We start from the raw sequence: 25,467 nt of genomic DNA on the forward strand, positions 1-25,467 counted from the left end.
ATTTTAAAGGACAAATTCCCAGTGTTCCCAGTGTGTTAAACCAGCAGTCAGGTGTCTGTAATCATTCCTTCTGTTCATACTGGATATTAAAAGATCCTTCAAATGTGCTTTCAATGGAAGTGATGGAGGATAAAATCCACAGTGTGTCCACACAGTCATTTAAAAGTCTGTGTGAAGCTTCTATTCAGCTTCAGCAGTCTGAGTTAGTCATATCAAGTGGATATCTGACACATTTACAGTCTTTTTAGCATCAAATTCCCTCTTTGTGTTTCCTCGGACAGTGTTTCCCTGTTGAGCTGCAGGTGGAAGTATAGTAACAAAAAGAGGAACTTTGGCACTAAAAAGACTGTAACGTTGAAAGATATCTACTTGATTTGACTCATTTGGACGCTGAAGCTTCATATTAGCTTCAGATAAACTTTTAAATACATTTGACTGTTGTTTCAAGACACTTGAAAAAGAGGCAGGGAGGTCAAATGTGCCTCAGTGTATGGAAAGCCAAGAGGGTCATAAACACATGACATAAACCGTCAGATAAATGTAGTGAAGTAAAACTACAAAGTAGCAGAAAATTTAAATACTTAAGTAAAGTACAAGTACCTCAAAATTGTACTCAAGTGAAGTACTTGAGTAAATGAAGTACTTGTACTTGCAGGTACGTCAGGCAGATATTCAGTGAGTTTTGATGCTAATAAGTTTATTAAAAGATCTTTTTCATTTAAAAAGAGGAAAAAAACAGAAACTGATGTCTTGTTACACTTTATATTTATTCAACGGTGAACATGCAGCTTCACAACGGTGATCGTTCTGTTACAAACAACAGTTTCAGCATCGTGTGTGTGACATCACAACTATTTTGGAGCCAATCGCGGTCCGATGTTCAACGTACACACAAGTGCGATGTGGAAACTCGAAGCCTCCAGAGAACAAACACTGAGAAGTTTACAGTGAAGGAGGAGACGTCTGGTGTCCAGCAGGTAAACTTTAGACACCGGATTCAGAGAAGCAGGAGAAGATGATGTTTTAAAGGTTTTTATCAAGATAACTGACACATCAGACACAATTTATTATTCAAAGCAGAGTTTTTTATGTCTTAAAACATGTCTGGAGAGGATCTTTAAAGTTTGAATTTGTACCTAAATTATCACATTTTTCCTCTGTTAACGTTGCTGCCGTTCAGATTTAAACAGTCAGTGTGAAAACAAACAAACATCCATCATCTCTAACGTCTTTAACTTTTAATCCTCCAAACATCGAACAGTGATGCAGAAAAGTTATCAGATTTAAAACATTATGTTCTCAAAGCTGCTTTAATTTTTATTTTTGTCCACTTGGAGGCAGCAGAACAAGCTGTAAAACACCATCGAGACACGTTTATACACACAAACACTTGATCTACTCTTAATATAGAAAAATATTGATTATTGACGCTTTAAAATGGAACAGCTGGTCTGTTACCCTGGAAACCATCTGATGAAACTGGGACTATTTCTTCAGTAGAAAGTAGTTCCAGTGAAAACTGTCAGCACATTTACAGATGTTATTTATTGTTTTAATTCAAATACAAAACCAAGATAATGACGTAATAATTACATCAATTATAAAATGATTTTAATTGTTTTGTTACTTGCATTTGCTCAGAGCTGCAACTAACAATTCTCTTTATTTTCTCTATTAATCGACTAGTCGTTTGGTCTATAAATCAGTAGGAAACAGCAAAAACTATGTCATTAAATGTCTTATTTTGTCCGACTAACAGTCCAAAACCCAAAAATATTCATTTTATCTTCATGTGAGACCAAGAAAAGCTGCAAGTTCTCACATTTGAGAACCAGCAGCCATCAAATATTTGACATTTTGCTTGATAAATAGTTGGTGATTGATTCCTACATTTTCTTTTATTTGCTTTTTCTCTCTCTGTGAAGCACTTTGTAACTTTAAGAAAACGCTACACAAATAAAGTTTTATTATTAGAGAATCAGACAAACAATCCAACATGAAAACACAGCATGTCTTATGTGTCTTCACTGGATCGTCAGCTGCTTTCTGAGTCTGTTGCTGAACTTTGTTCATTAAATGTCTGTTTGACTTTATTCTGAGCAGCAAGTCTGACAGAGACTCAAAGAAAACACAGCTCACATCATCATAATGAACATATCCTGAAGAATATTAGATCAACTCTGGATAATGCTGTTTTCTGTAGTGACCACTAGATGGAGCCACAACTGATGTGGACTGAAGGAAACCTGAGCAGACTGAACTGATATTACAAGAAGAATAAACTGTTTAAACTGTGCAGACTTCAAGTACTTCAAGTGTATTATAGTACTCAACTACAAACTATAACTGAGACGGCAACAAGTTATATTAAAATTCCTTCACATGAATCTACAAACTTAACTTGAAGCTGTTTGTGTCTCATGTTTCAATTTTACTGATTAACCTCAGTTTGCATTCATTAGGTTGTATTCTGATTGGCTGAGGTTGAAGGTGAGAGTCACACCTCCAGCCAATCAGAATAGGAGCTCATTAATAATTCAGATTTTATGTAAATATCTTCAGAAACAGCCTGGAGGACAGAGAGGAATCTGGCTGTAAGGAAAGATGGATTTAGAGAAATCTAAACAACTTTTGGTGAATAAAATGTCAGATATGTTTAAAATAAACTCAGTATTTATCAAATTAAGTCAAAAAAGGCCAAAATACCAGATATTTAAAGGTTGTTTGCACATAAGTTCAACTCAGGACTTGATGAATTAATCTTTTCAGTGGGTGAAGTGGTGAGAGCTCTGTAGCTGTGTGACTGAACACAAACATGACGATCACAATGACAACGAGGTGTTTCTGTCAGATTTTATTGAATTCATCCAACACAAACACTTTGGTTCCTCTGATGGAGAAACTTCACTCAGTACAGACAGAGTTACAGATCATCATTCAACACAACATCAGCCAATCCTGCTGTGTGATTAATGAAGTCTATCACACCATCTAACATTTTACCATCGTATGTTTGACAGAATCTAACGTTTAAAAAATGATTCATCTAAACAGGATGAAGAGTGAGCTCCACTATTTAATCATTTTCTTTATTGAAGTGCCAGCCTGAGTGTGAGCTATGAGGACGTGGTCTTTTTTTTGGATCTGGATCTCAACATTTCTCCACATACTTTGCAAAGCCCTTGAATTTGTCTGTTACTGCCTTATCGTTAATGCACAGCGCTCCTCCCAGCCTCTTATACTGTGACTCTGATCTGTTTACATCAGCAATACAGGTCCAGGGTTTATTCTGATCCACAGCTACACACCACTTTGAATGATCACTGCCAGAGTCCCATTCAGCCCAACCAATGTTTACAAAGAGGATATTTTGCACTTTTTTTTTTTGAGAGCAGAAGGAAACATCTCGGTCTTGCTGGCAGCCCCAGCTCTGGACATTCACATCACTGTCAATTTCCTCTGAAATACTGAAGTAAAGATCTCCGTCTGCAAGAACAACAACAACAACAACAGGAGACACGTTAGACATTACAGACGGTTTGTGTGTACGTACTGAACCGTTCGGTACAGGATGTTCAGTTCGATATGCTCCCCGACACAAACAATTACTGTCAAAACACTTTAATAATCCACTGACTTTGATATGCAGAACAATTATTCTAGAGTGTGAGTTCCACCTGGAACATTTTGGCAGGGCACCACTTAGCTGTAGCTCAGGGATGTATGCTAGCCAGCTTAGCTAAGTTACACATGGATGTTTTATAATATCTGGATGCAGGTTGGAGGCCTCGTTCATTCCTATGAAAGTTACTCACATGAAGCCAAAAAAAAACACTTTCTGCTGTAAAGAAATTACCTGGATGCAAACTGAGTAGCTCTAGCTAACTCCCAGTTTAACCCTCCGCTAACTTTAATGGGATAAAATGATTTAATCGTGCAGCTCTTTTAGACTTTCTAAATGTTATCGGACCGAATGGATCAAATTTGTCAGGAAGTGTTTTTCCTCGTTTTGTTTTCTTATTTCAGCTTTTTCTTTAATTGATCTCCTCGATGTGACTGAACACAGAAACTCAGGACTTTCCTGATAATGTAAAGATCCTACTGGTTTATATTCTGACACCAGTTTGCATTATTTGCACTTTGTTTTTGGTAGCGACCCTGATGCTGACTGAATTTTAAGCTCTGTGATTGGCTGTTTCTTGCTGAAATGCACCCTGGGAGTCGTAGTTGACGTCTCTCCTTCAGTTTTTATGTCTACAGTCTTGTAGTTTTGATTTACTAAAGAAACAGATATTTTCTAATGTTGTCGTCCATCTTTTGTTCTGATGATTCAACCAGGAGAGTTTCATGTTGATCCAAACTCCTCCCACTGTGTTCTCATTGGGTAGCTAGTTGAACAGGACTTGTAATCTATTGGATGATGTTTTGGAGGGCGGGAGTTGCTACAGCCAATGAACAAGAGAAATATATCATAACCTGCTACAAAACATATTTTATCTAAAACTGCAGTGTGGAAAAGATACATTGGTCATACAGAGAGGAAATAGAGGAGAGCTGGTTGATTTTCTACCATCAGCTATTTTTCTTTTACTGTGAACTACATGAAAACATTCTTCACTCGACACTGAACAAGTGAACGACAGTAAAAAAACCAACATCTATCAGAAATACTCTTCTAACAGCTGAGACTAATCACCCACACTGCTCACTGTAGATGTGATTCCATCCACCTGTTGTTGTTCATATTTTCAATTTTTGGAGTTTAAACTCCACAAACTCTGTTATTGGATGTTATTTATAGGGCTACATTCTTATATATCCATTTAATGGACGAGGTCGATGCCAAAGATTATTTAATAAAACTGAATTCATGTCAACTTGTGTCTCTGACTGAAGTATTTTCAGATGGTCTTTTATGTGTGTAAATGAAATGTCTGCATGTATTTGTGTTCTCTTGCCTCATGTTGACCCTTTAGGGACGAATAAAGTTTTCTGAATTGAATTGGTAGTAGTGATGATACACATCCCAACAGCTTAAACAGAAACATGAAGGAAACTCACCCTCTGGTTTACCATCAGCCGACACTTGTTTAGCAATGCTGTAAAAATCCTTCTGTCCACTGGATATCAGCTCGTGGAGCTTAGGATTTTTTGGAGTACTGTGGCTTTCCTTGTTTTTAACTTCCTGAAGCGTTTTATGAAAGTCTGATGGAATATGATAATCGAATGGGAAAGCTCTGATGAGCTGCAGGTGTTCACCTGAAAACATTAAGACAACACATTTATAGTAACATTCAATCCAAACACTAAAACTAATACACAGTAAATATGAAGATGGATTACCTATATCTTTAAATGTTTTGTAGGGAAACGTTACACAGATGAATGTCTGAGCGTTTCTTGCTCCACTTTCAGGCCAGAAATGATCTTTATCTCTCTTGTAAGGGAACTTTGGTGTGCTGTGTAACAGCCAGACTCCAGTGCCTGTAGTGCCTCTAGGGTCATTCTTCTCCACCATCACAACCCCTGTGAACATGAACAGTCAGACAGCAGCTCATCTGAAGCAGCTACACCAGACTGACAGAGCTGAACCCCAACTGACCCAAACACAAGGTCATGGACCAGCTGGACAAATCTGAAGTCTGATTATTGAAGGTAAATCAGCAGAGAACAGAAAGACATGTTCCCTGTGAGAGAGAAGCTTTCTCTGTTTACCTTTACTGTGACCGAATGAAGCTCCAGATGTGTCTGCAGAAGCAGAAGCAGAAGCAGAAGCAGAAGCAGAAGCAGGATAACCCTCTGGAACATCATCATTGTAGCTGATGAATCCAAAGTTTTTTGGCTGTGAGTGAAAACAGAAGAAACAACTTTTTAAAGTTTTCTGGATCTGTTGATCGTCACATGTTGAGCAGAGAAACAACCTCATCTTGTCTGCAATGATGTGCTGCTTAAAGAAAACACAGAGATGAAGGTTAACCTGCTATCTTTGGGTTCAATTCAGACTTTCTGCTATCATGAAGCTGGCTCACTTTTACTATTTGGTTACTGGGGTAGATCACCATGGTAACCAGGGTGGATCATCATGGTAACTCTGATTTGGCTGGAGTTTTAGTTTTCATTCTGACAATAATGATGTGAGCTAATTTTAATTAAAATGTTGTTATATATTTGCACAGTTATGACAAATGGAATTGAAATATGTTTCAGTTATTTAAATGTTTTATTGTCAGTGCTGGACTTAATAATATTTCTGTCATTGTGAAAATTAAAACTTGTGGCTGCTGTTTATTTGTCTGTGTTACTCTGTGGTTTTACTCACTTGCTGTGTTTGAATGGAGCATATTAAGGTGTTATTGACTGACGGTGTACAGAGAGCACAATCAATTACTGTAAAGAAGGGAAAATAGTAACAGGTGGCTGAGTCTCTAAAATAATACTCACTGGATTATTTTTGTCAAATTTAAAGAGCGGCTGGAGGGTGTTTGCCAGGACGCCTTCAGGATTGTTGATATTTTTCTTACGCAGAGAATTTGCCTCATCATTTGCACCTGGATAAATGTAAATATAATCCAAACCATCCAGCTGTGGATTTCTGGGTGTCTTGTATAAGATGTACCTGAGGAAACAGTCAGAGAAGACAGAAATCAGAACATAACAGAGACTCTGAAGAGTAAACTGTGGCAGTTACAGGATCAAACAGACATTAATAACTTTAACTGACCTATAAAACATTCAGCTGTTTGTTTATCAGTATATTTACATGCAGATGAGAAATACATGCACTATAGTAACCTGCTTACTGTAAACCCACATATGCAGCCGCCGGTCATTAATCAGAGCTTATTTATGAACCAGGACTCCTTGTTTTAAGTGTTTTACTGATATGTTTCCTCTAGTTTTATCCACACTGTGAGGTCAGTCTGTCAGTTCATAACTTTGCTTTAGACTATCTCAACGACTGTTGGATGGACTGATGTGAAATGTTGTTGACAGTTCAGTTAATGATGCTTTAAACATCCTTTAAAAGCTGATTGTGATTGTTAACATGTCAACCTCATGGTGGCAGTAGAGGAACAGTCAGAGGATCACTGATCATCCATCCAATAGTTGTTGAGAAGTGACGGAGAGACAGACATCTATAGAGACGCTGCTAACGAGGCTAAGAACTGAATGAACTGTGTCTAAGTTTGCTCTGATTGGCTGATTGTGACTGTTTGTGCTACTTTAACTTGTGTGGTTTCATGCTGAAGGACAGACAGCAAACATCTGCTGCTGCTGGACCAACTAATCTGTGTTTTATTGTTTTCTTAGAGGACAAACCAACATGGCTGCCTGGTAGATGTGCAAGTGTTGTCTCACCAGTCCACTGGGTTGTCTCCCTCATCTCTGCAGGTCACTGAGCCCTCAGAGCTGCAGCACAGCAGACTGACCGTCAGCACCAACCTCCACATGACTCCCTGAAACACACAGCAGCACATCAGCTCTGCCTCCTTTCACTCAGTCAACACATTTAAAGTCTCTGAAGCTTTTTAACATCAACAAACTGCATCATAAGAATTCTTACACTTGATGAAAGAATAGTGATCAAGATATTTACTGAGTCTTTATCAATATAATTGATTAAAAACACAAAATCACATATTACATCACGTTACAGCAACGACACAAATGAGAATGATGTCATCACATGTATTCTTGTTCTCTGTCTAAAATACTTCACATTATGTCATTATGGACACACTTTCATTTACTCTATAATGAGCCTGGATTACTCTTCATTAACCTGCATTACAATTCATTAATACACTTTTTACTTGATGTATCAATGCAAAGACCAACAGTGATGGAAGAAGTACTCGGATGCTTGTCTGCAGTTAAAGTACGAATACAGCAAAGTACAAATACTCCATTACAAGTAAAAGTCCTGCATGAAAAATCCTTTTACAGTAAAAGTACATAAGTATTATGAGCTTGATGTAGTTCAAGTATTGCAGTAAAAGTACATAAGTATTATGAGCTTGATGTAGTTAAAGTATTGCAGTAAAAGTACATAAGTATTATGAGCTTGATGTAGTTAAAGTATTGCAGTAAAAGTACATAAGTATTATGAGCTTGATGTAGTTAAAGTATTGCAGTAAAAGTACATAAGTATTATGAGCTTGATGTAGTTAAAGTATTGCAGTAAAAGTAGTGGTTTGGTCCCTCTGACTGATATATTATTATATATGACATCATTAGATTATTAATAGTGAAGCATCAGTGTTAGAGCAGCATGTTACTGTTGTAGCTGCTGGAGGTGGAGCTAGTTTACACTACTTTATATACAGTTAGCTAGTTTAGTCCAGTGGTTCCCAACCTAGGGGTCGGGCCCCTCCAAAGGGTCAGCAGATAAATCTGAGGGGTGGTGAGATGATTAATGGGAGAGGAAAGAAGAAAAAACAAAGTTCTGATACACAAATCTGTTTTCAGTTTTTGGACTTTTTCTCTAATCTTTGATTTTTGCTGAAATATTGGATCATTTGAACATTTATTGAAATGAAAGCATGTGAGAAGTTTAGAGGGAAAAATCACTATTTGGTGGAGCTGTTAACAACTCATAGACATGTGAAATGTGACCCCGACTACACACTGCTTTTTGTAAGACGTCAAAAGCCAAAAAGGTTGGAAACCACTGGTTTCATCTTTAACAATGTGTTGTATTTTAAAAGCTTGTTATATTATCCATTGTGTCAAATCTTCATCTGAAAAGTAACTAAAGCTGTCAAATAAATGTAGTGGAGTAGAAAGTACAATATTTCCCTCTGAAATGTAGAAAGTAGCATCACATGGAAATACTCAAGTAAAGTACAAGTACCTCAAAACTGTATTTAAGTCAGTACTTGAATAAAAGTATGTAGTTACTTTCTACGACTCAAAGCCAACACAAGTTAAACTTTAATTGACTGATTACAACAAGACAAACATGTTGTAAACATGTAGTCTGTTCATTTGAGCTCCTGACTGATGAAACTTGAAAAAGTTTGAACTTGTCCTTTAAAGTCCTTGTCTGTTTTCTTATTAAGTTTTGGTCAAACTTTTTTTTTTTTTTACCAGGAATGTGATATATTTTTTTAATTTAATATGACAAAACATGTATTTTATCAGTATAGTTTTCCTCATTGCAGTTTAAAGTGTTTTATAGCTCATACATGATGTATTTCTGAGATGCTCTTTTCTGTCCACTAGCAGTAAAAGTAGTTTTAATACAGATATCAACCCTCTGTCTGGAGGAAGAAGGTTAAACACACTAAACCAACCGGAGCGAAGAAGTAAAAACATATCACCTGTTTGCAGCCTCAGTTTCAGTCAGCAGTGATGCTTCGTCCTCTTCTCTGTTGCTCCAGAGTGTCGCTCACTGCTGCACCTGAGCCCACCTGCTTTATACCTGCATCCCTCTCCACCTCCTGCACATCACCAACAGACATCCATGCAGCTGAATGTTATCTAACTGACTCGCTGCATCGTAAAGTCCTTTCAGTTTTCAGCAGGCACATTTGAATGAGACTCAGATAAGAGCCAGGTGGGAACTGACAGTATGACACACACAGCTCTGCATGAAAAACACTGAAGTAAAGTGTAACAGACAGACGAGATATTCATGTTCCTGTGAGGGTCGAGGTGCAAAAAACTGTCTGTTGTTTCTCCTCAAATCTGACTGTTAGACTCATTAAAGGTTTCTGACCTCTAGTATTGATAACTGTGAAGAAAGTACCATAGAAGAAGAAAACTGCGAGCTAGAAAACATGAATGTAAACAAACCAGGATTCAAAACACTTCAATAGCTGGTTTTACAAATGTTTTATGAGAGAAAATGCATGAAACACGTTTGTTAGAGCTAAAGGAAACATTCAGTGTGATTTAGTGAGTAACACTAAATCTCTTAACATGAGTTTTATGTTTTTATTAGAAACCTGCACATGGCCTCTTTAATTACTGTTGGACATCATTTGTTTATGGGCTGTTTGAAGCTGCTCTCAGGTTGTTTCCAGAGGGACTTATTAACAGACGGACACATATATATATATATATATGACAGATGGGTGACACATGAAAGGAAAAACTGGTCCAGGTCTGAATGCTGGACCCCTACAGTGAGGGGGTCTGGGGGTTCTGTTATGCTGTGGGGGGCATTTTGCTGGCATGGTTTGGGTCCACTTGTCACCTTAGAGGGAAGAGTCACTGCTAATCAATACAAAGTAGTTGTGAGTGATCACCTTTATCCTATCATGATGGGAGTGGTCTCTTCCAGGATGATGATGCCCCAATTCACAGGTCACAAGGGGTCACTGGATGGTTTTATGAGTACGAAAATGATGCATATATATATATATATATATATATATATACACACACACACACACACACACACACACACACACACACACACACACACACACATACACACATCATATACATTATATATATATATATATATATATATACAGTATCTATATACTGTCTGTGTATATTTATATACTGTATGTTGCTGTGAGAGTGATGAAAATGGATGTGTAGAGTATTTTATATTTTATATCGGTCTCTGCCCGACTCTTAAACAGCAGAGTCTTCATCATTTAATGAGACAATGTCTCCTTTAGTTTAATCTGATTATCTGAACTTTATTCTGTGTTTTGCATTCAGAGCTTTCTGTGACAAATGTCACTTCATACATTTAGAGACCTGCGAGTACTCCAGCTGCTCTCCATTCAAATCACTTCAGATAAGTTTCATCCAGTTCCAGGGAACACGAGTCTGATGTGTCTGTGGTTATAAACTTCACTATCAAAGTATTCCAGTAATTGTAGTCTGTTACCATGGTTACAGTGCAAACAGTGTGACTTTTAATGGTGCAGATTCAGCAGAATGTAAAGAACAGTTAACTGCGGCGTCTCCATCTCAGCCTCAGTACAGAGGATAACTGTGCTGCTGCTGCGCTTCTGCCTGACAGAGCTACAACATGACTGACTGTGACAGTTACACCTCTACCTGCAGCTGTCAATCATTCTACCTGCAACTGTCAATCATTCTACCTGCAGCTGTCAATCATTCTACCTGCAGCTGTCAATCATTCTACCTGCAACTGTCAATCATTCTACCTGCAACTGTCAATCATTCTACCTGCAACTGTCAATCATTCTACCTGCAGCTGTCAATCATTCTACCTGCAACTGTCAATCATTCTACCTGCAGCTGTCAATCATTCTACCTGCAGCTGTCAATCATTCTACCTGCAACTGTCAATCATTCTACCTGTAGCTGTCTGTCAATCATTCTACCTGCAACTGTCAATCATTCTACCTGCAACTGTCAATCATTCTACCTGCAACTGTCAATCATTCTACCTGTAGCTGTCTGTCAATCATTCTACCTGCAACTGTCAATCATTCTACCTGCAACTGTCAATCATTCTACCTGCAACTGTCAATCATTCTACCTGCAGCTGTCAATCATTCTACCTGCAACTGTCAATCATTCTACCTGCAACTGTCAATCATTCTACCTGCAACTGTCAATCATTCTACCTGTAGCTGTCTGTCAATCATTCTACCTGCAGCTGTCAATCATTCTACCTGCAACTGTCAATCATTCTACCTGCAACTGTCAATCATTCTACCTGTAGCTGTCTGTCAATCATTCTACCTGCAGCTGTCAATCATTCTACCTGCAGCTGTCAATCATTCTACCTGCAGCTGTCAATCATTCTACCTGCAGCTGTCAACTTGTCTCACCCGTCAGAACACCGTTGAGATTTGATGTTTCATCATGACAGAGGAAGTTGCTATAACTTTATTGTAAATGCTCCAGACTGCACCAAACTTTACATGTTTGATAAGAGTCCCGGTCTGAACACCTACATGACAATATTCCATCAGTGATGCAAACTGGCTGAATAGCGCCCCCTACCAAATTGCAGTAAAGCAGCCCCAGCAGAAGACTGAAATGTTACATATTAAACATGATTTTATTAAAATAAAAACATCATTATTGTCTCGTCACATTTATTGTTATTTCAGTTCAAAGTTGATCAAACTAACTGATGCTGCTGTTAAACTTTACAGTTTTGGGTAAATTATAGATTTTCTGTATGAATAATTGCACAATATGATTTTGGATGATTTTCTAAGATTGTTTGATCATCATTTATTGTTTTATTGATATGTTTCTATGTGGAACATTGAAGTTGCTTCTTCATGTCCTCTTTGCTTCAGTACAAAGTGATTTTACTTCCTATCTGCCTTTGTTTAAGAAGGAGGAAGAGGAGGATGGAAGGATAGATAGAAAGGAGGAAGAGGAGGAGGGAAGGAGGGAAGGATAGATAGAAAGGAGGAAGAGGAGGACTCCCTCCGTCCAGCAGGTGGAGCTCCACAGCTGTTTGTTCAGTTTACAGTCTGTCAGCTCTGAGAACGCTGGAACGTTTCTCTCTCTGTTTGGCTTTCAGGAGTTTTAACCACAGTTCATCCAGTCTGCACTGTGCACCTTTAATATAACAGGCTGATAATAATAAAAACTACCATATTTACTCTTGATGACATTTGCTTTTTTCAGTTTTATTACAGAAGTTGATAAAGCATCAGAAATACTTTATTGATCCCTGAGGGGGAAGTTGGGTCATATTACAGTTGATCACATTGTAGAATATAAATATATGTATAATCATAGAGAAATTATATGAAAGATAGAAAATAAGAAAAATAAGAAGTATGTAAAAATCTATGTGTTAAATGCAGGAAGAGTATAAATAAGTAATATCAGATGCAATATAAATGCAGTATTAATGCAGTATAAATATACAGCAGAGTGCTACACAGTCGAATATATAAATGATAAATAAATGATGGGGTTATGAGCTGCTGACAGGTGACATAAGTCCAAAAGTGACTCAGAGCGTCTGAAGGACTTCCTGTGGCGCTCTGTGCTGCGTCTCAGTGGAACTGAATGCTCTCCACGTCACGCAGAGTATAGATATATATCCTGAGTTTATCTGCCTCCCTGATCTTCAGAAGCTGTCCTATCTATGTGGGCAGTAACAGCTGCAAAATATGTTAAATCTTGTCATAATCTGAGAGTAACAAGCTCTATAGTACATATTTCTGTGTGATTACATTTGTAAATTGTATTATTGTTGATATTTGCATGTTATTGTATAATTATTAATCATCTGTCAATGTGTATAATTTTCTGCATTGCTTTGGAAATATAGATTTCTGATATGTCAATAAAGCTTATTTGAATTAGAATTTGAGTGGATGGGAGACATTGTCTACGATGACATCATCCTCCTCTCTGACGCCACCGCCAGTGTTTCCATAAATGCATCATGTCCTCAGTTTATATTGAGTCTTTCTGCTCCATTTGTTGTCAGAAAATTAATGGGAAACTATTTTTGAATAGTCGTTTGAGTCGTTTGATGGTTTCAGCTTCCAGTAAATTGATTTTTTAGACTGCAAACAAATTGAAGACATCACTGTGAGCTCACTATTTATTTAAACATTTCATAGAAGAAACATTGGATTAAATAACTGAGAAAATAATTGGAGAGAGAAAGAGAAAAGGCAAGTAAGTGATGATTATAAGGACGAGAGAAAAACAAGGATTCATTTGATCCAACACAGACGCTTTGCTTCCTCTGACAGTAAAGTGGACAAACAGTCCACACTTATGTCAATATTATTGTTTCAGTAATTGTTTATTCATGTCACAACCTTATACTTGAGTATTAAGAACTGACTCATCAAGTCTCTGACTGGTGTCCACTGACTTTGTGTCAGTGTGCGAGTGGGAAACCTCCTCCCGGAAAGCAGTCTCAACTACATTCAGGATGGATTCGCAAACTTTATCCTTGAAATCTTTGACTATGAACACATACAGCAGTGGATTCAGGCAACTGTTAAGATAGGCCAGGCACGTGGCTACAGGGACCCCGATAGTGAGGACAAGTCTTAATACTCCACTTGATCTATTATCAGTGTGATACCACAACTCAATTAGAGTCATGATGTAAAAGGGAGCCCTGCACAGACAAAAAACAGAGATAATGGCAGCGATGATCTTAAAGGGGCGATTTGAGCGGCTGGCCCTGGTGCGGTTCCTCCTGAGACGATGGATTATCACAGCATAACAGGAGACAATGACAGTGAAGGGGACAGCAAAAAACAGAGGGAAGCTGATGATGGTCATGGCCTTAAAACGAAGCAGTCGTAACTGATTCACAGATGGTGAATCTAAGTCATCAGAAAAGGCATAGTTCTCGTAGCAGATGATTGTTTCATTATCAAATAATGACACAATGTCCCTGAAAATGAAAGATGGAAGGCTAAGTATCAGACCCAGTACCCAAACACCCAGACTCACACAGGACGCCTTGCGTACACTTCGGTGGTTCTGGGCCCAGACAGGCCACACCACAGACACATATCTGTCCACGCTGATCACTACCAGAATGTAGACGCTGACAAAGATGTTCAGAAACCTTACTGTGTTGTCCAGTTTGCACATGAACTTGCCGAAAGGCCAGTGGAACCCCAAAGCTGTGTATATCACACTAAAAGGAAGGAAAGCTGTGAAGAGGAAGTCAGCAACAGCAAGGTTGAGGATCCAAACTGTGTACACTTTTTTCTTCATCTTGAACCCAGTCACCCAGATAACCACTCCATTTCCGAGCACTCCCAGAATGAAAACCAGGGAGTAGATAACGGCAGACATGATGTTGAGAGACTCTCTCAGATCAGCATAGGTGCCATCAGAAGAGCCATTTTCTTCATCTACACCTGATGTATTGGTGTCATTGGAAGGTGTAGCAGTCATGTCCATCATTGTCTTGAGATCTGAAACAGTAAAAGGAAGAATAAATGTAATTTCCCCCTCATCTATATCTATGTAACTAGCTATTTATCTATCTATCTCAACCCACACTTCAAAATGTATTTAGCTCTTAAAAATAACCTATGAATCTGCTTTTCACAAAGATTTGACTTCAACTATGCAAAGTTGTAGGAAATTCCTCTGTTGACAGTCCAAATGGTTACTTCACTATTTATTATTATTATTTCATTAAACCTATTTTCTTGTTAACCAACAAAGTGTTTGAAGAAAAGGTGAAGAATGATTCTCAACTTTCTGTGCAAGTCTCAACTTAGTTCAACATAATCATTAGTCTACAGTGAAAATCCACCTACAAACAGCATACCAATTTTTATTTAATTTCATTAATATTTTTATTAAGGCAGGAATGCCCAAATCTCAGTTCCTGACTATTGCCAAGGGTGTCTGCAGGCATCACTTTTGGGGCCTGTTCTGCTCACTATTTATGTAAATGAGATTGTCCTTGTTGGTAAAGTGCCATTTTCTCATTCCTGCCATTTGTAGTGCTCTGGCCCATACTTAATTAGCTCCAGTGATTGTCTGATGCTCCATGAGCCCCAAACCAGACCTGATTTAGTAAAAAATGTGCAATGCCATCTAAAAATCTAAATATTTTACCTCTCTATAACTTTAACACCATTCTTATTAAGAGTTCTCTGTCTGCTGGTGATTGCTTCCTCTGAACCTGAACCTTTTCTATTTCCTGTCCATTTTATTGACTCCTTCCTTGTTTTATTATTCCACTAAACTCTAAACAGGGTTTTGCTGCAAAAGACCTTTCAGTGCTTTTGTAGATATAGTATAGTACTACTAGCATTTCACAGGTCTATGATCGCAAATGTTCTTTTTATCAGCTTCCTGTTTTTTACTTTTTATCAGATTTCTTTGGAAATTATGAAACACTTTTTAGCATGTTAGTCATGACTAATGAAACAAATTTAAGCATGTAGAAAACATTCCCACAAACACTACTGGCAAAAACAAAATTAATCCTTTTCTCCAGATCCAAAGACATACAGTAATTACTATAATATACAGTACATACTCCACTCTGGGTTTAATATTGTTACAATTCAATATCATGTACCTTATTGATAAACTGTGACTGAAGCTTGACTTGTACAGAAACAGCAGCTTCCCTTTGGGTAGTAAAAGAGGATTGAGGTTTTTCTCTCAGTTATGGATTTTGGGGATGTCATATATCCACATGCTGCTGCCTCTGGGGCCCTCAGGTTCATCTCTAGTGATAATTACAGCACTCACCACTGCATACAATATGATAAAATTGGTTGAGCTTCACTGTCATAGAGACATAGTAACCACTAGTACTTATTTTTACAAAGCCCTTGTAGGCAAAACTCCATTTTATATCTCATTTCCGCTGTTGTGGCGCTGCAGCTCCTGTGACTATTTGATGCTCCATGAGCCCCAAACCAGACCTGATTTAGTAAAAACCGCCTTTACTGTAGTAAAGCAGTGATCTCATGGAAAAATGTGCAATGCCATCTAAAAATCAAAATATTTTACCTCTCTATAACTTTAAGACCATTCTTATTAAGAGTTCTCTGTCTGCTGGTGATTGCTTCCACTGAATGTGAACCTTGTCAGTTTCCTGTCCATTTATTGACTCAGTCCGTCCTTGTTATTATACCTCTATTATTCTACCAAACTCTTAACAGTGTGTTACTGCAAAAGAGCATCAGCCAACCTTATTGAACAAAACACGTTAAATAAATTATAACATTATCATTCTTATACTTCATCCATCCAAAATCTGATATTTTTATCATCTTATTTCTACCTTGTGGATTCATATCATGCTACAAATATGAAACTCTGAGAATAACAAAGGTACAGTACCTTTCTCAAAGCTCTCCAGTCAGGTGAGGATGTGTCTGCAGCAGAAATAACTCTGATCAAACCCTGACAGGTTAATATAGCTTAATGTGTGGAGGACAAATGTGTTTTGTCATCGCACTCATCGGGGCGGGGACACAAGCAGCATGCACTTCTATCTTTTGAAGCCCATAAACCCTTTTGCATAAACTTTGGCTGTTTATGCATTGTGATTAAAATAAGTTTTGTCACATTTTCTAAAACCATACATTGTCTTCATTCATAGATGAGATACATAATGTATATGTGCTGTAGATACAGTATAGCACTACATTACCTCACACTTTTACTGTGTTGGTGCTCTTGTGTTGACCATTTTAATCAACATTTGGATGTAGGTTACATATTACATTATGTCACAAGAAAGTCCGAGCAGCATCTGACAATAATTTAGGGTTGCCAAAGAGTTTTATGAAATGGAAGGCAACTCCCTTTCTTCCGCTATCCACTTGAAGCTGCACACAAACTCTGGTGCCTCTGTAAATCTGTCCCTGCAAACAAAAACAGATCTGAAGCAGGATTACATTTTTCTAACATGTTTTTAGATGTAATATTACTACTGAAAGTATTGCACAGGCCTTGGTTGGCATATGTACCGATTGCTCTTTCAATCAGATTTCCTCAAAAATTTCAAAACACATGGGGTCCCCCCCCCCCCACCCTCTTTTGTCTTGCCTGTTTGTTTTTCATTTCCTTTTGAGGTATTTGCATTCTATATGTGCCGCCTCAGGTTTTACATACATTTTATCGTACTCAATACTAGGTAGATGTCAAGGCAGCTGAAAACTTTGTAAAGAAGTTGATTAACAGTGAAATTGTATCAAAGTTGTACTGTACTCATGGAATACTGCGGTAAAAATGAAAAAAAAAAAAACAACTATGAGTAGTAAAACAACTGCTATGTCAATTACAATACAATCAAAATCCTGATTAATCAGTGTGTATGGTCAGGAAAGGTCTACTGGTCCAATTTTTACACAGCCATAATCCAGAGGATCCTGTCACTATCGATTACTGTCTAGTACGGAAACACATCTAAACACATAAAGAAAAGTGCTGGAAAGTGAATGTGGTTAGCTCTAAAGTTAGCAACAATAGGTTAGCCTAACCTGAAGAGGCAAAACGGAGAAATGTGAGTTCACTGTGCACTCTGTCCCGTTACATCACCCCCCCCCTCCAACCCACCCGTGACTAATCAATTAGTTGAAGATTATGTACAATTTCAGTCGACCAAGATTTTCTTTTGTTGACTACAGCCCTACAGATCAGAAGGAGACAGGACAGAACGCCTTAACCGGAGCTTCTTCCCCAAAGCCGTACAGTTGATGAATACAACCAAAAGTTGGTCTAATTGTATTGTACGGTATGTAGAGCTGTGTAAGCTACTGTATGTTTCTTCTTTTGCACTTCAATCAATCAATCAATCAATTTTTATTTATATAGTGCCATATCACAACAAAAGTCATCTCAAGGCACTTTTCACATAGAGCAGGTCAAGACCGTACTCTTTAATTTACAGAGACCCAACAATTCCCCCATGAGCAGCACTTGGAGACAACGGTAAGGAAAAACTCCCCTTTAACGGGTAGAAACCTCAAGCAGAACCCGGCTCTTGGTGGGCGGCCATCTGCTTTGACCGGTTGGGTTGAGAGAGAGAAAGAGAGAGGGAAAGGGGGAGGGGGGACAGAAGAACAACAATCATAACAACAACAACAAGTATAAGTATCAATAGCCAGGGAAGGATGCCATCAGGACTGTGAAGGACCGCGAACGCTCGGCCCAGAATCCAGGGTTTCCTGTGAGATGAGAAAGCACAAAAAAAACTCCGGGTAAGAAGCAAAGTTATTGACATGCATTGATGTTACACAAATGCATACAGATGGAGAGGAGGTCCTTTATGTTTGCAGCAGTGTTGTATGTGATGTATTGTTACAGCTATTCCATCTATACTGAGATTAATTCCACCAGTCTAATCATGTGGTCATAAAAGAAACTTAATTCATTGTGATTGATAAAATTTTTCGCAATTTTTTAAAACCATACAGTGTCTTAACTGATAGATGAACTACGTGGATACACTATAGTACTACATTATACCCTAACTGTACCCTATATACTATTTATATTACATTACACCCTTTGTAGCACCTCTCATGTTTTCAGTGGTTTTCTGGTGTTGACTGTTTGAATCAACATCTGAATGTAAGTTACATATTTCCAGAGAGTTTTATAAAAATAGAAGACAACTCCATTCTTGCCAATGTCCACTTGAAGCTGCACACAAACTGTGGTGTCTCTGTATCCCTGCAAGCAAAACTGATCTGAAGCTAGAATATATCTTTTCTAACATAATTTTAAAGTTTATATAGTATTGAAGGTATTGCATAGGTCTAGATTGGGAAATATTTCTATTCCTCTTTCAATAAGACTACTTCAGAAATTTCACAACGCCTCTGGTGACAGTTACACAAGTTTTGAGCATGCACGAAATGGCACCACTTTATTATCAGTCAAATACGTTGAATGAATCCACCACATGAATACAGTAAAACATACACTATACAGTAAAGGCAAAAATGTTTCCACAATCCAGTCACAGTTCTAGTTGACTTCTCTTTTTAGTTCAAACACAACATAAAGCTGATATGCAGTTAGAGAGGGATACAAATATACTTTGTGTAAACTATTTAAATTATATTGTTAAAGGATCTTGTTTTTTACTCCATGAAAAGAGTGTAAAAACATTGAAATTCATTCTAAAACAAGTTATTATAAATTTACTTTGATGTCCAAACTATTTTTATAAATAAAATGAACAAATTCATCATGAATGTTATCCAACTGAGCTTATCAGAGTAATAGAGTAATAGAGCTACTCAACATAATTATACATAATCACAAATGACTGATGATGACTGGAATAGCTTAGTAGTTACAGTAAATTATTATGAGGTTAAAAAGGGAGGAAAGCTTGAGCACAGTGCCCCAGATCTAAAGGTGAAAGATAAACCACAACCATGATTTCCTCTTTAACCTCGTCATGAGGTGTTGCATCAGATGAGTGGCATCCGTTATAATATCTGTATCCACCATATATATCAGTGTACAATACTAGAGAAAGAGATTCCAGGCACAAGCCAAGTCAAAAATAATATTTTGATAAAGTAAAAATAATGATGAGCAAGTATTGCAATCACAATCATTCATGGTTCATGGTACATGTCACAATATTCATATCCACAGCCATACATAAAATAAATGGGCCATTCCATTTATCTGTGGTTTTATATTGTCTAGAGGTTAAGGAATAATGGACACCTAACCCAAGTTAACTATGAAGCTGCTACCTTATTGTACAATATTACCATCAGTCCCTTCAATCAGATTGTTAATACTGTAAGTGGAGTTAAGATCTAGAACACTTTGCTTGACCTAATCAGCTTGCTAATCATAAAATTGACATTAATCAAACTTCAACAGGTTCCAATTTTTCAATTTGGGAATCCAAGTCCTTTTATAAAGACAATAAAAGAAATAAAAAAGGAATTTGATACAGTACCAGTCAAAAGTTTGGATACACCTTCCCATTCAGTTGAATGAGGAAGTATGTCCAAACTTTTGACTAGTATTGTATATACATTTACATTTGTGTCAATATTATTGTTTCAGTAATTGTTTATTCATGTCACAATCTTATACTTGAGTATTAAGAACTGACTCGTCAAGTCTCTGACTGGTGTCCACTGACGTTGTGTCAGTGTGCGAGTGGGAAACCTCCTCCTGGAAAGCAGTCTCAAATACATTCAGGATGGATTTGCGAACTTTATCCTTGAAATCTTGGACCATGAAGACATACAGCAGTGGATTCAGGCAACTGTTAAGATAGGCCAGGCTGGTGGCTAAAGGGACCCCGATAGTGACGACAAGTTCTAATACTCCACTTGACATATTATCAGTGTGATACCACATCTCAATTAGATACATGATGTAAAAGGGAGCCCAGCACAGAAAAAAAACAGTGATAACGGCAGCGATGATCTTAAAGGGGCGACTTGAGCGGCTGGCCCTGGTGCGGTTCCTCCTGAGACGATGGATTATCACAGCATAACAGGAGACAATGACAGTGAAGGGGACAACAAAACCCAGAAGGAAGTGGATGATGGTCATGGCCTTAAAACGAAGCAGTCCTAACTCAGATGGTCTTCCACAGCCATCAAAAAAGTCATAGTTCTCGTAGCAGATGATTGTTTCATCACCATCTGACACAATGTCCCTGAAAATGAAAGATGGAAGGCTGAGTATCAGACCCAGTACCCAAACACCCAGACTCACACCTGACACCTTGCGTACACTTCGGTGGTTCTGGGCCCAGACAGGCCACACCACAGACACGCATCTGTCCACACTGATCACTACCAGAATGTAGACGCTGACAAACATGTTCAGAAACCTTACTGTGTTGTCCAGTTTGCACATGAACTTGCCGAAAGGCCAGTGGAAATCCAGAGCTATGTATATCACACTAAAAGGAAGGAAAGCTGTGAAGAGGAAGTCAGCAACAGCAAGGTTGAGGATCCAAACTGTGTTCACTGTTTTCTTCATCTTGAACCCAGTCACCCAGATAACCACTCCATTTCCGAGCACTCCCAGAATGAAATCCAGGGAGTAGATAACGGCAGCCATGATGTTGAGAGATCTTCTCAGATCAGCATAGATGTCATCAGAAGAGCCATTTTCTTCACATTCACCTGATGTATTGGTGTCATTGGAAGGTGTAGCAGTCATGTCCATCATTGTCTTGAGATCTGCAACAGTAAAAGGAAGAATAAATGTAATTTCCCCCTTATCTATATCTATGTAAATAGCTATGTATCTATCTGTCTCAACCCACACTTCAAAATGAATTTAGCTCTTAAAAATAACCTATGAATCTGCTTTTCACAAAGATTTGACTTCAACTATGCAAAGTTGTAGGAAATTCCTCTGTTGACAGTCCAAATGGTTACTTCATTATTTATTATTATTATTTCATTAAACCTATTTTCTTGTTCCAACAAAGTGTTTGAAGAAAAGGTGAAGAATGATTCTCAACTTTCTGTGCAAGTCTCAACTTAGTTCAACATAATTATTTGTCTACAGTGAAAATCCACCTACAAACAGCATACCAATTTTTATTTAATTTCATTGATATTTTTATTAAGGCAGGAATGCCCAAATCTCAGTTCCTGACTATTGCCAAGGGTGTCCGCAGGCATCACTTTTGGGGCCTGTTCTGCTCACTATTTATGTAAATGAGATTGTCCTTGTTGGTAAAGTGCCATTTTCTCATTCCTGCCATTTGTAGTGCTCTGGCCCATACTTAATTAGCTCCAGTGATTGTCTGATGCTCCATGAGCCCCAAACCAGACCTGATTTAGTAAAAAATGTGGAAAAATGTGCAATGCCATCTAAAAATCAAAATATTTTACCTCTCTATAACTTTAACACCATTCTTATTAAGAGTTCTGTCTGCTGGTGATTGCTTCCTCTGAACCTGAACCTTTTCTATTTCCTGTCCATTTTATTGACTCCTTCCTTGTTTAATTATTCCACTAAACTCTAAACAGGGTGTTGCTGCAAAAGATCTTTCAGTGCTTTTGTAGATATAGTATAGTACTACTAACATTTCACAGGTCTATGATCGCAAATGTTCTTTTTATCAGCTTCCTGTTTTTTACTCTTTATCAGATTTCTTTAGAAATTACGAAACACTTTTTGGCATGTTAGTCATGACTAATGAAACAAATTTAAGCATGTAGAAAACATTCCCACAAACACTACTGGCAAAAACAAAATTAATTCTTTTTTCCAGATCCAAAGACATGCAGTAATTACTATAATATACAGTACATATTCCACTCTGGGTTTGTTACAATTCATTATCATGTATCTTATTGATAGACTGTGACTGAAGCTTGACTTGCACAGAAACAGCAGCTTCCCTTTGGGTAGTAAAAGAGGATTGAGGTTTTTCTCTCAGTTATGGATTTTGGGGATGTCATATATCCACATGCTGCTGCCTCTGGGGCCCTCAGGTTCATCTCTAGTGATAATTACAGCACTCACCACTGCATACAATATGATAAAATTTGTTGAGCTTCCCTGTCATAGAGACATAGTAACCACTAGTACTTATTTCTACAAAGCCCTTGTAGGCAAAACTCCATTTTATATCTCATTTCCGCTGTTGTGGCGCTGCAGCTCCTGTGACTATTTGATGCTCCATGAGCCCCAAACCAGACCTGATTTAGTAAAAACCGCCTTTACTGTAGTAAAGCAGTGATCTCATGGAAAAATGTGCAATGCCATCTAAAAATCAAAATATTTTACCTCTCTATAACTTTAAGACCATTCTTATTAAGAGTTCTCTGTCTGCTGGTGATTGCTTCCACTGAATGTGAACCTTGTCAGTTTTCTGTCCATTTATTGACTCAGTCCGTCCTTGTTATTATACCTCTATTATTCTACCAAACTCTTAACAGTGTGTTACTGCAAAAGAGCATCAGCCAACCTTATTGAACAAAACACGTTAAATAAATTATAACATTATCATTCTTATACTTCATCCATCCAAAATCTGATATTTTTATCGTCTTATTTCTACCTTGTGGATTCATATCATGCTACAAATATGAAACTCTGAGAATAACAAAGGTACAGTACCTTTCTCAAAGCTCTCCAGTCAGGTGAGGATGTGTCTGCAGCAGAAATAACTCTGATCAAACCCTGACAGGTTAATATAGCTTAATGTGTGGAGGACAAATGTGCATTGTCATTGCACTCATCGAGGCGGGGACACAAGCAGCATGCACTTCTCTCTTTAGAAGCCCATAAACCCTTTTGCATAAACTTTGGCTGTTTATGCATTGTGATTAAAATGAGTTTTGTCACATTTTCTAAAACCATACATTGTCTTCATTCATAGATGAGATACATAATGTATATATGCTGTAGATACAGTATAGCACTACATTACCTCACACTTTTACTGTGTTGGTGCTCTTGTGTTGACCATTTTAATCAACATCTGGATGTAGGTTACATAATACATTATGTTGCAAGAAAGCCCGAGCAGCATCTGACAATAATTTAGGGTTGCCAAAGAGTTTTATAAAACTGTGGTGCCTCTGTTAATCTGTCCCTGCAAACAAAAACAGAGCTGAAGCAGGATTACATTTTTTCTAACATGTTTTTCAGATGTAATATTACTACTGAAAGTATTGCACAGGCCTTGGTTGGCATATGTACCGATTGCTCTTTCTATCAGATTTCCTCAAAAATTTCAAAACACATGGGGTCCCCCCCCCCCACCCTCTTTTGTCTTGCCTGTTTGTTTTTCATTTCCTTTTGAGGTATTTGCATTTTATACCTCCCGCCTCAGGTTTTACATACATTTTATCGTACTCAATACTAGGTAGATGTCAAGGCAGCTGAAGACTTTGTAAAGAAGTTGATGAACAGTGAAATTGCATCAAAGTTGTACTGTACTCATGGAATACTGAGGTAAAAATGAAAAAAAAAAAAACAACTATGAGTAGTAAAACAACTGCTAGGTCCCTCCCAACCCACCCACGACCAATCAATTATTTGAAGAGTATGTACGTATGATGAATACACAAAAGTTGGTCTAATGGTATTGTACGGTATGTGGAGCTGTGTAAGCTACTGTATGTTTCTTCTTTTGCACTTATGTCCTTTATGTTTGCAGTAGTGTTGTATGTGATGTATTGTTACAGCTATTCCATCTATACTGACATTAATTCCACCAGTCTAATCATGTGGTAATAAAACAAACTTGATTCATTGTGATTGATAACATTTTTCACAATTTTTTAAAACCATACAGTGTCTTAACTGATAGATGAACTACGTGGATACACTATAGTACTACATTATACCCTAACTGTACCCTTTATACTATTTATATTACATTACACCCTTGGCAGCACCTCTCATGTTTTCAGTGGTGTTCCGGTGTTGACTGTTTGAATCAACATCTGAATGTAAGTTACATATTTCCAGAGAGTTTTATAAAAATAGAAGACAACTCCATTCTTGCCAATGTCCACTTGAAGCTGGACACAAACTGTGGTGTCTCTGTATCCCTGCAAGCAAAACTGATCTGAAGCTAGGATATATCTTTTCTAACATAGTTTTAGAGTTTATATAGTATTGAAGGTATTGCATAGGTCTAGATTAGCAAATATTTCTATTCCTCTTTCAATAAGACTACTTCAGAAATTTCACAACTCCTCTGGTGACAGTTACACAAGTTTTGAGCATGCACGAAATGGCAGCACTTTATTATCAGTCAAATACGTTTAATGAATCCACCACATGAATGCAGTAAAACAAGCTAAGTCAAGTCAAAAATAATATTTTGACAATGTAAAAATAATGATGAGCAAGTATTGCAATAACAATTATCCATGGTTCATGGTACATGTCACAATATTCATATCCACAGCCATACATAAAATAAATGGGCCATTCCATTTTTCTGTGGTTTTATATTGTCTTGAGGTTAAGGAATAATGGACATCTAACCCAAGTTAACTATGAAGCTGCTACCTTATTGTACAATATTATCATCAGTCCCTTCAATCAGATTGTTAATACTGTAAGTGGAGT

The 25,467-nt window shown here is 37.6% G+C and overlaps 3 protein-coding genes and 1 long non-coding RNA gene across 4 annotated transcripts; all 4 read right to left on the minus strand.

Moving 5' to 3' along the window:
- Positions 1–2,835: 2,835 nt before the first annotated feature.
- Positions 2,836–6,277, minus strand: LOC137170249 (plancitoxin-1-like). Its single transcript, XM_067573447.1, has 4 exons — positions 5,716–6,277; positions 5,344–5,526; positions 5,062–5,259; positions 2,836–3,486 (listed from the first exon to the last, which is right to left on the minus strand). Exons 1-4 carry the CDS (start codon positions 5,924–5,926, stop codon positions 3,152–3,154), a joined length of 927 nt encoding a protein of 308 aa, XP_067429548.1. The 5' UTR covers positions 5,927–6,277; the 3' UTR covers positions 2,836–3,151.
- A 12-nt stretch (positions 6,278–6,289) lies between these two features.
- Positions 6,290–9,438, minus strand: LOC137170250 (uncharacterized). The gene is made up of 3 exons (XR_010924580.1): positions 9,324–9,438; positions 7,360–7,457; positions 6,290–6,616 (listed from the first exon to the last, which is right to left on the minus strand). It is a non-coding gene; the product is annotated as an uncharacterized lncRNA (long non-coding RNA).
- A 3,213-nt stretch (positions 9,439–12,651) lies between these two features.
- LOC137170248 (chemerin-like receptor 1) lies at positions 12,652–16,862 on the minus strand. Its single transcript, XM_067573446.1, has 2 exons — positions 16,762–16,862; positions 12,652–14,864 (listed from the first exon to the last, which is right to left on the minus strand). The coding sequence occupies exon 2, from the start codon at positions 14,851–14,853 to the stop codon at positions 13,744–13,746; it is 1,110 nt and encodes a 369-aa protein (XP_067429547.1). The 5' UTR covers positions 14,854–14,864; positions 16,762–16,862; the 3' UTR covers positions 12,652–13,743.
- A 2,392-nt stretch (positions 16,863–19,254) lies between these two features.
- Positions 19,255–23,587, minus strand: LOC137171120 (chemerin-like receptor 1). Its single transcript, XM_067574881.1, has 2 exons — positions 23,500–23,587; positions 19,255–21,602 (listed from the first exon to the last, which is right to left on the minus strand). Exon 2 carries the CDS (start codon positions 21,589–21,591, stop codon positions 20,491–20,493), a length of 1,101 nt encoding a protein of 366 aa, XP_067430982.1. The 5' UTR covers positions 21,592–21,602; positions 23,500–23,587; the 3' UTR covers positions 19,255–20,490.
- Between the last annotated feature and the right edge of the window lie 1,880 nt (positions 23,588–25,467).

Source organism: Thunnus thynnus, chromosome 19 (genome assembly GCF_963924715.1).
Source record: "Thunnus thynnus chromosome 19, fThuThy2.1, whole genome shotgun sequence".
NCBI lineage: Eukaryota > Metazoa > Chordata > Actinopteri > Scombriformes > Scombridae > Thunnus > Thunnus thynnus.

Excerpts from the sequence above, each read along its gene's own strand:
- LOC137170249 (XM_067573447.1), bottom strand. The coding sequence starts at position 5,926 with ATGAGGTTGTTTCTCTGCTCAACATGTGACGATCAACAGATCCAGAAA. Across the intron at positions 5,527-5,715 it reads TTCATTCGGTCACAGTAAAG|GGGTTGTGATGGTGGAGAAG; the intron begins GTAAACAGAGAA and ends TCATGTTCACAG. Across the intron at positions 3,487-5,061 it reads GGCTGATGGTAAACCAGAGG|ACGGAGATCTTTACTTCAGT; the intron begins GTGAGTTTCCTT and ends TTGTTCTTGCAG.
- LOC137170248 (XM_067573446.1), bottom strand. The coding sequence starts at position 14,853 with ATGATGGACATGACTGCTACACCTTCCAATGACACCAATACATCAGGT.
- LOC137171120 (XM_067574881.1), bottom strand. The coding sequence starts at position 21,591 with ATGATGGACATGACTGCTACACCTTCCAATGACACCAATACATCAGGT.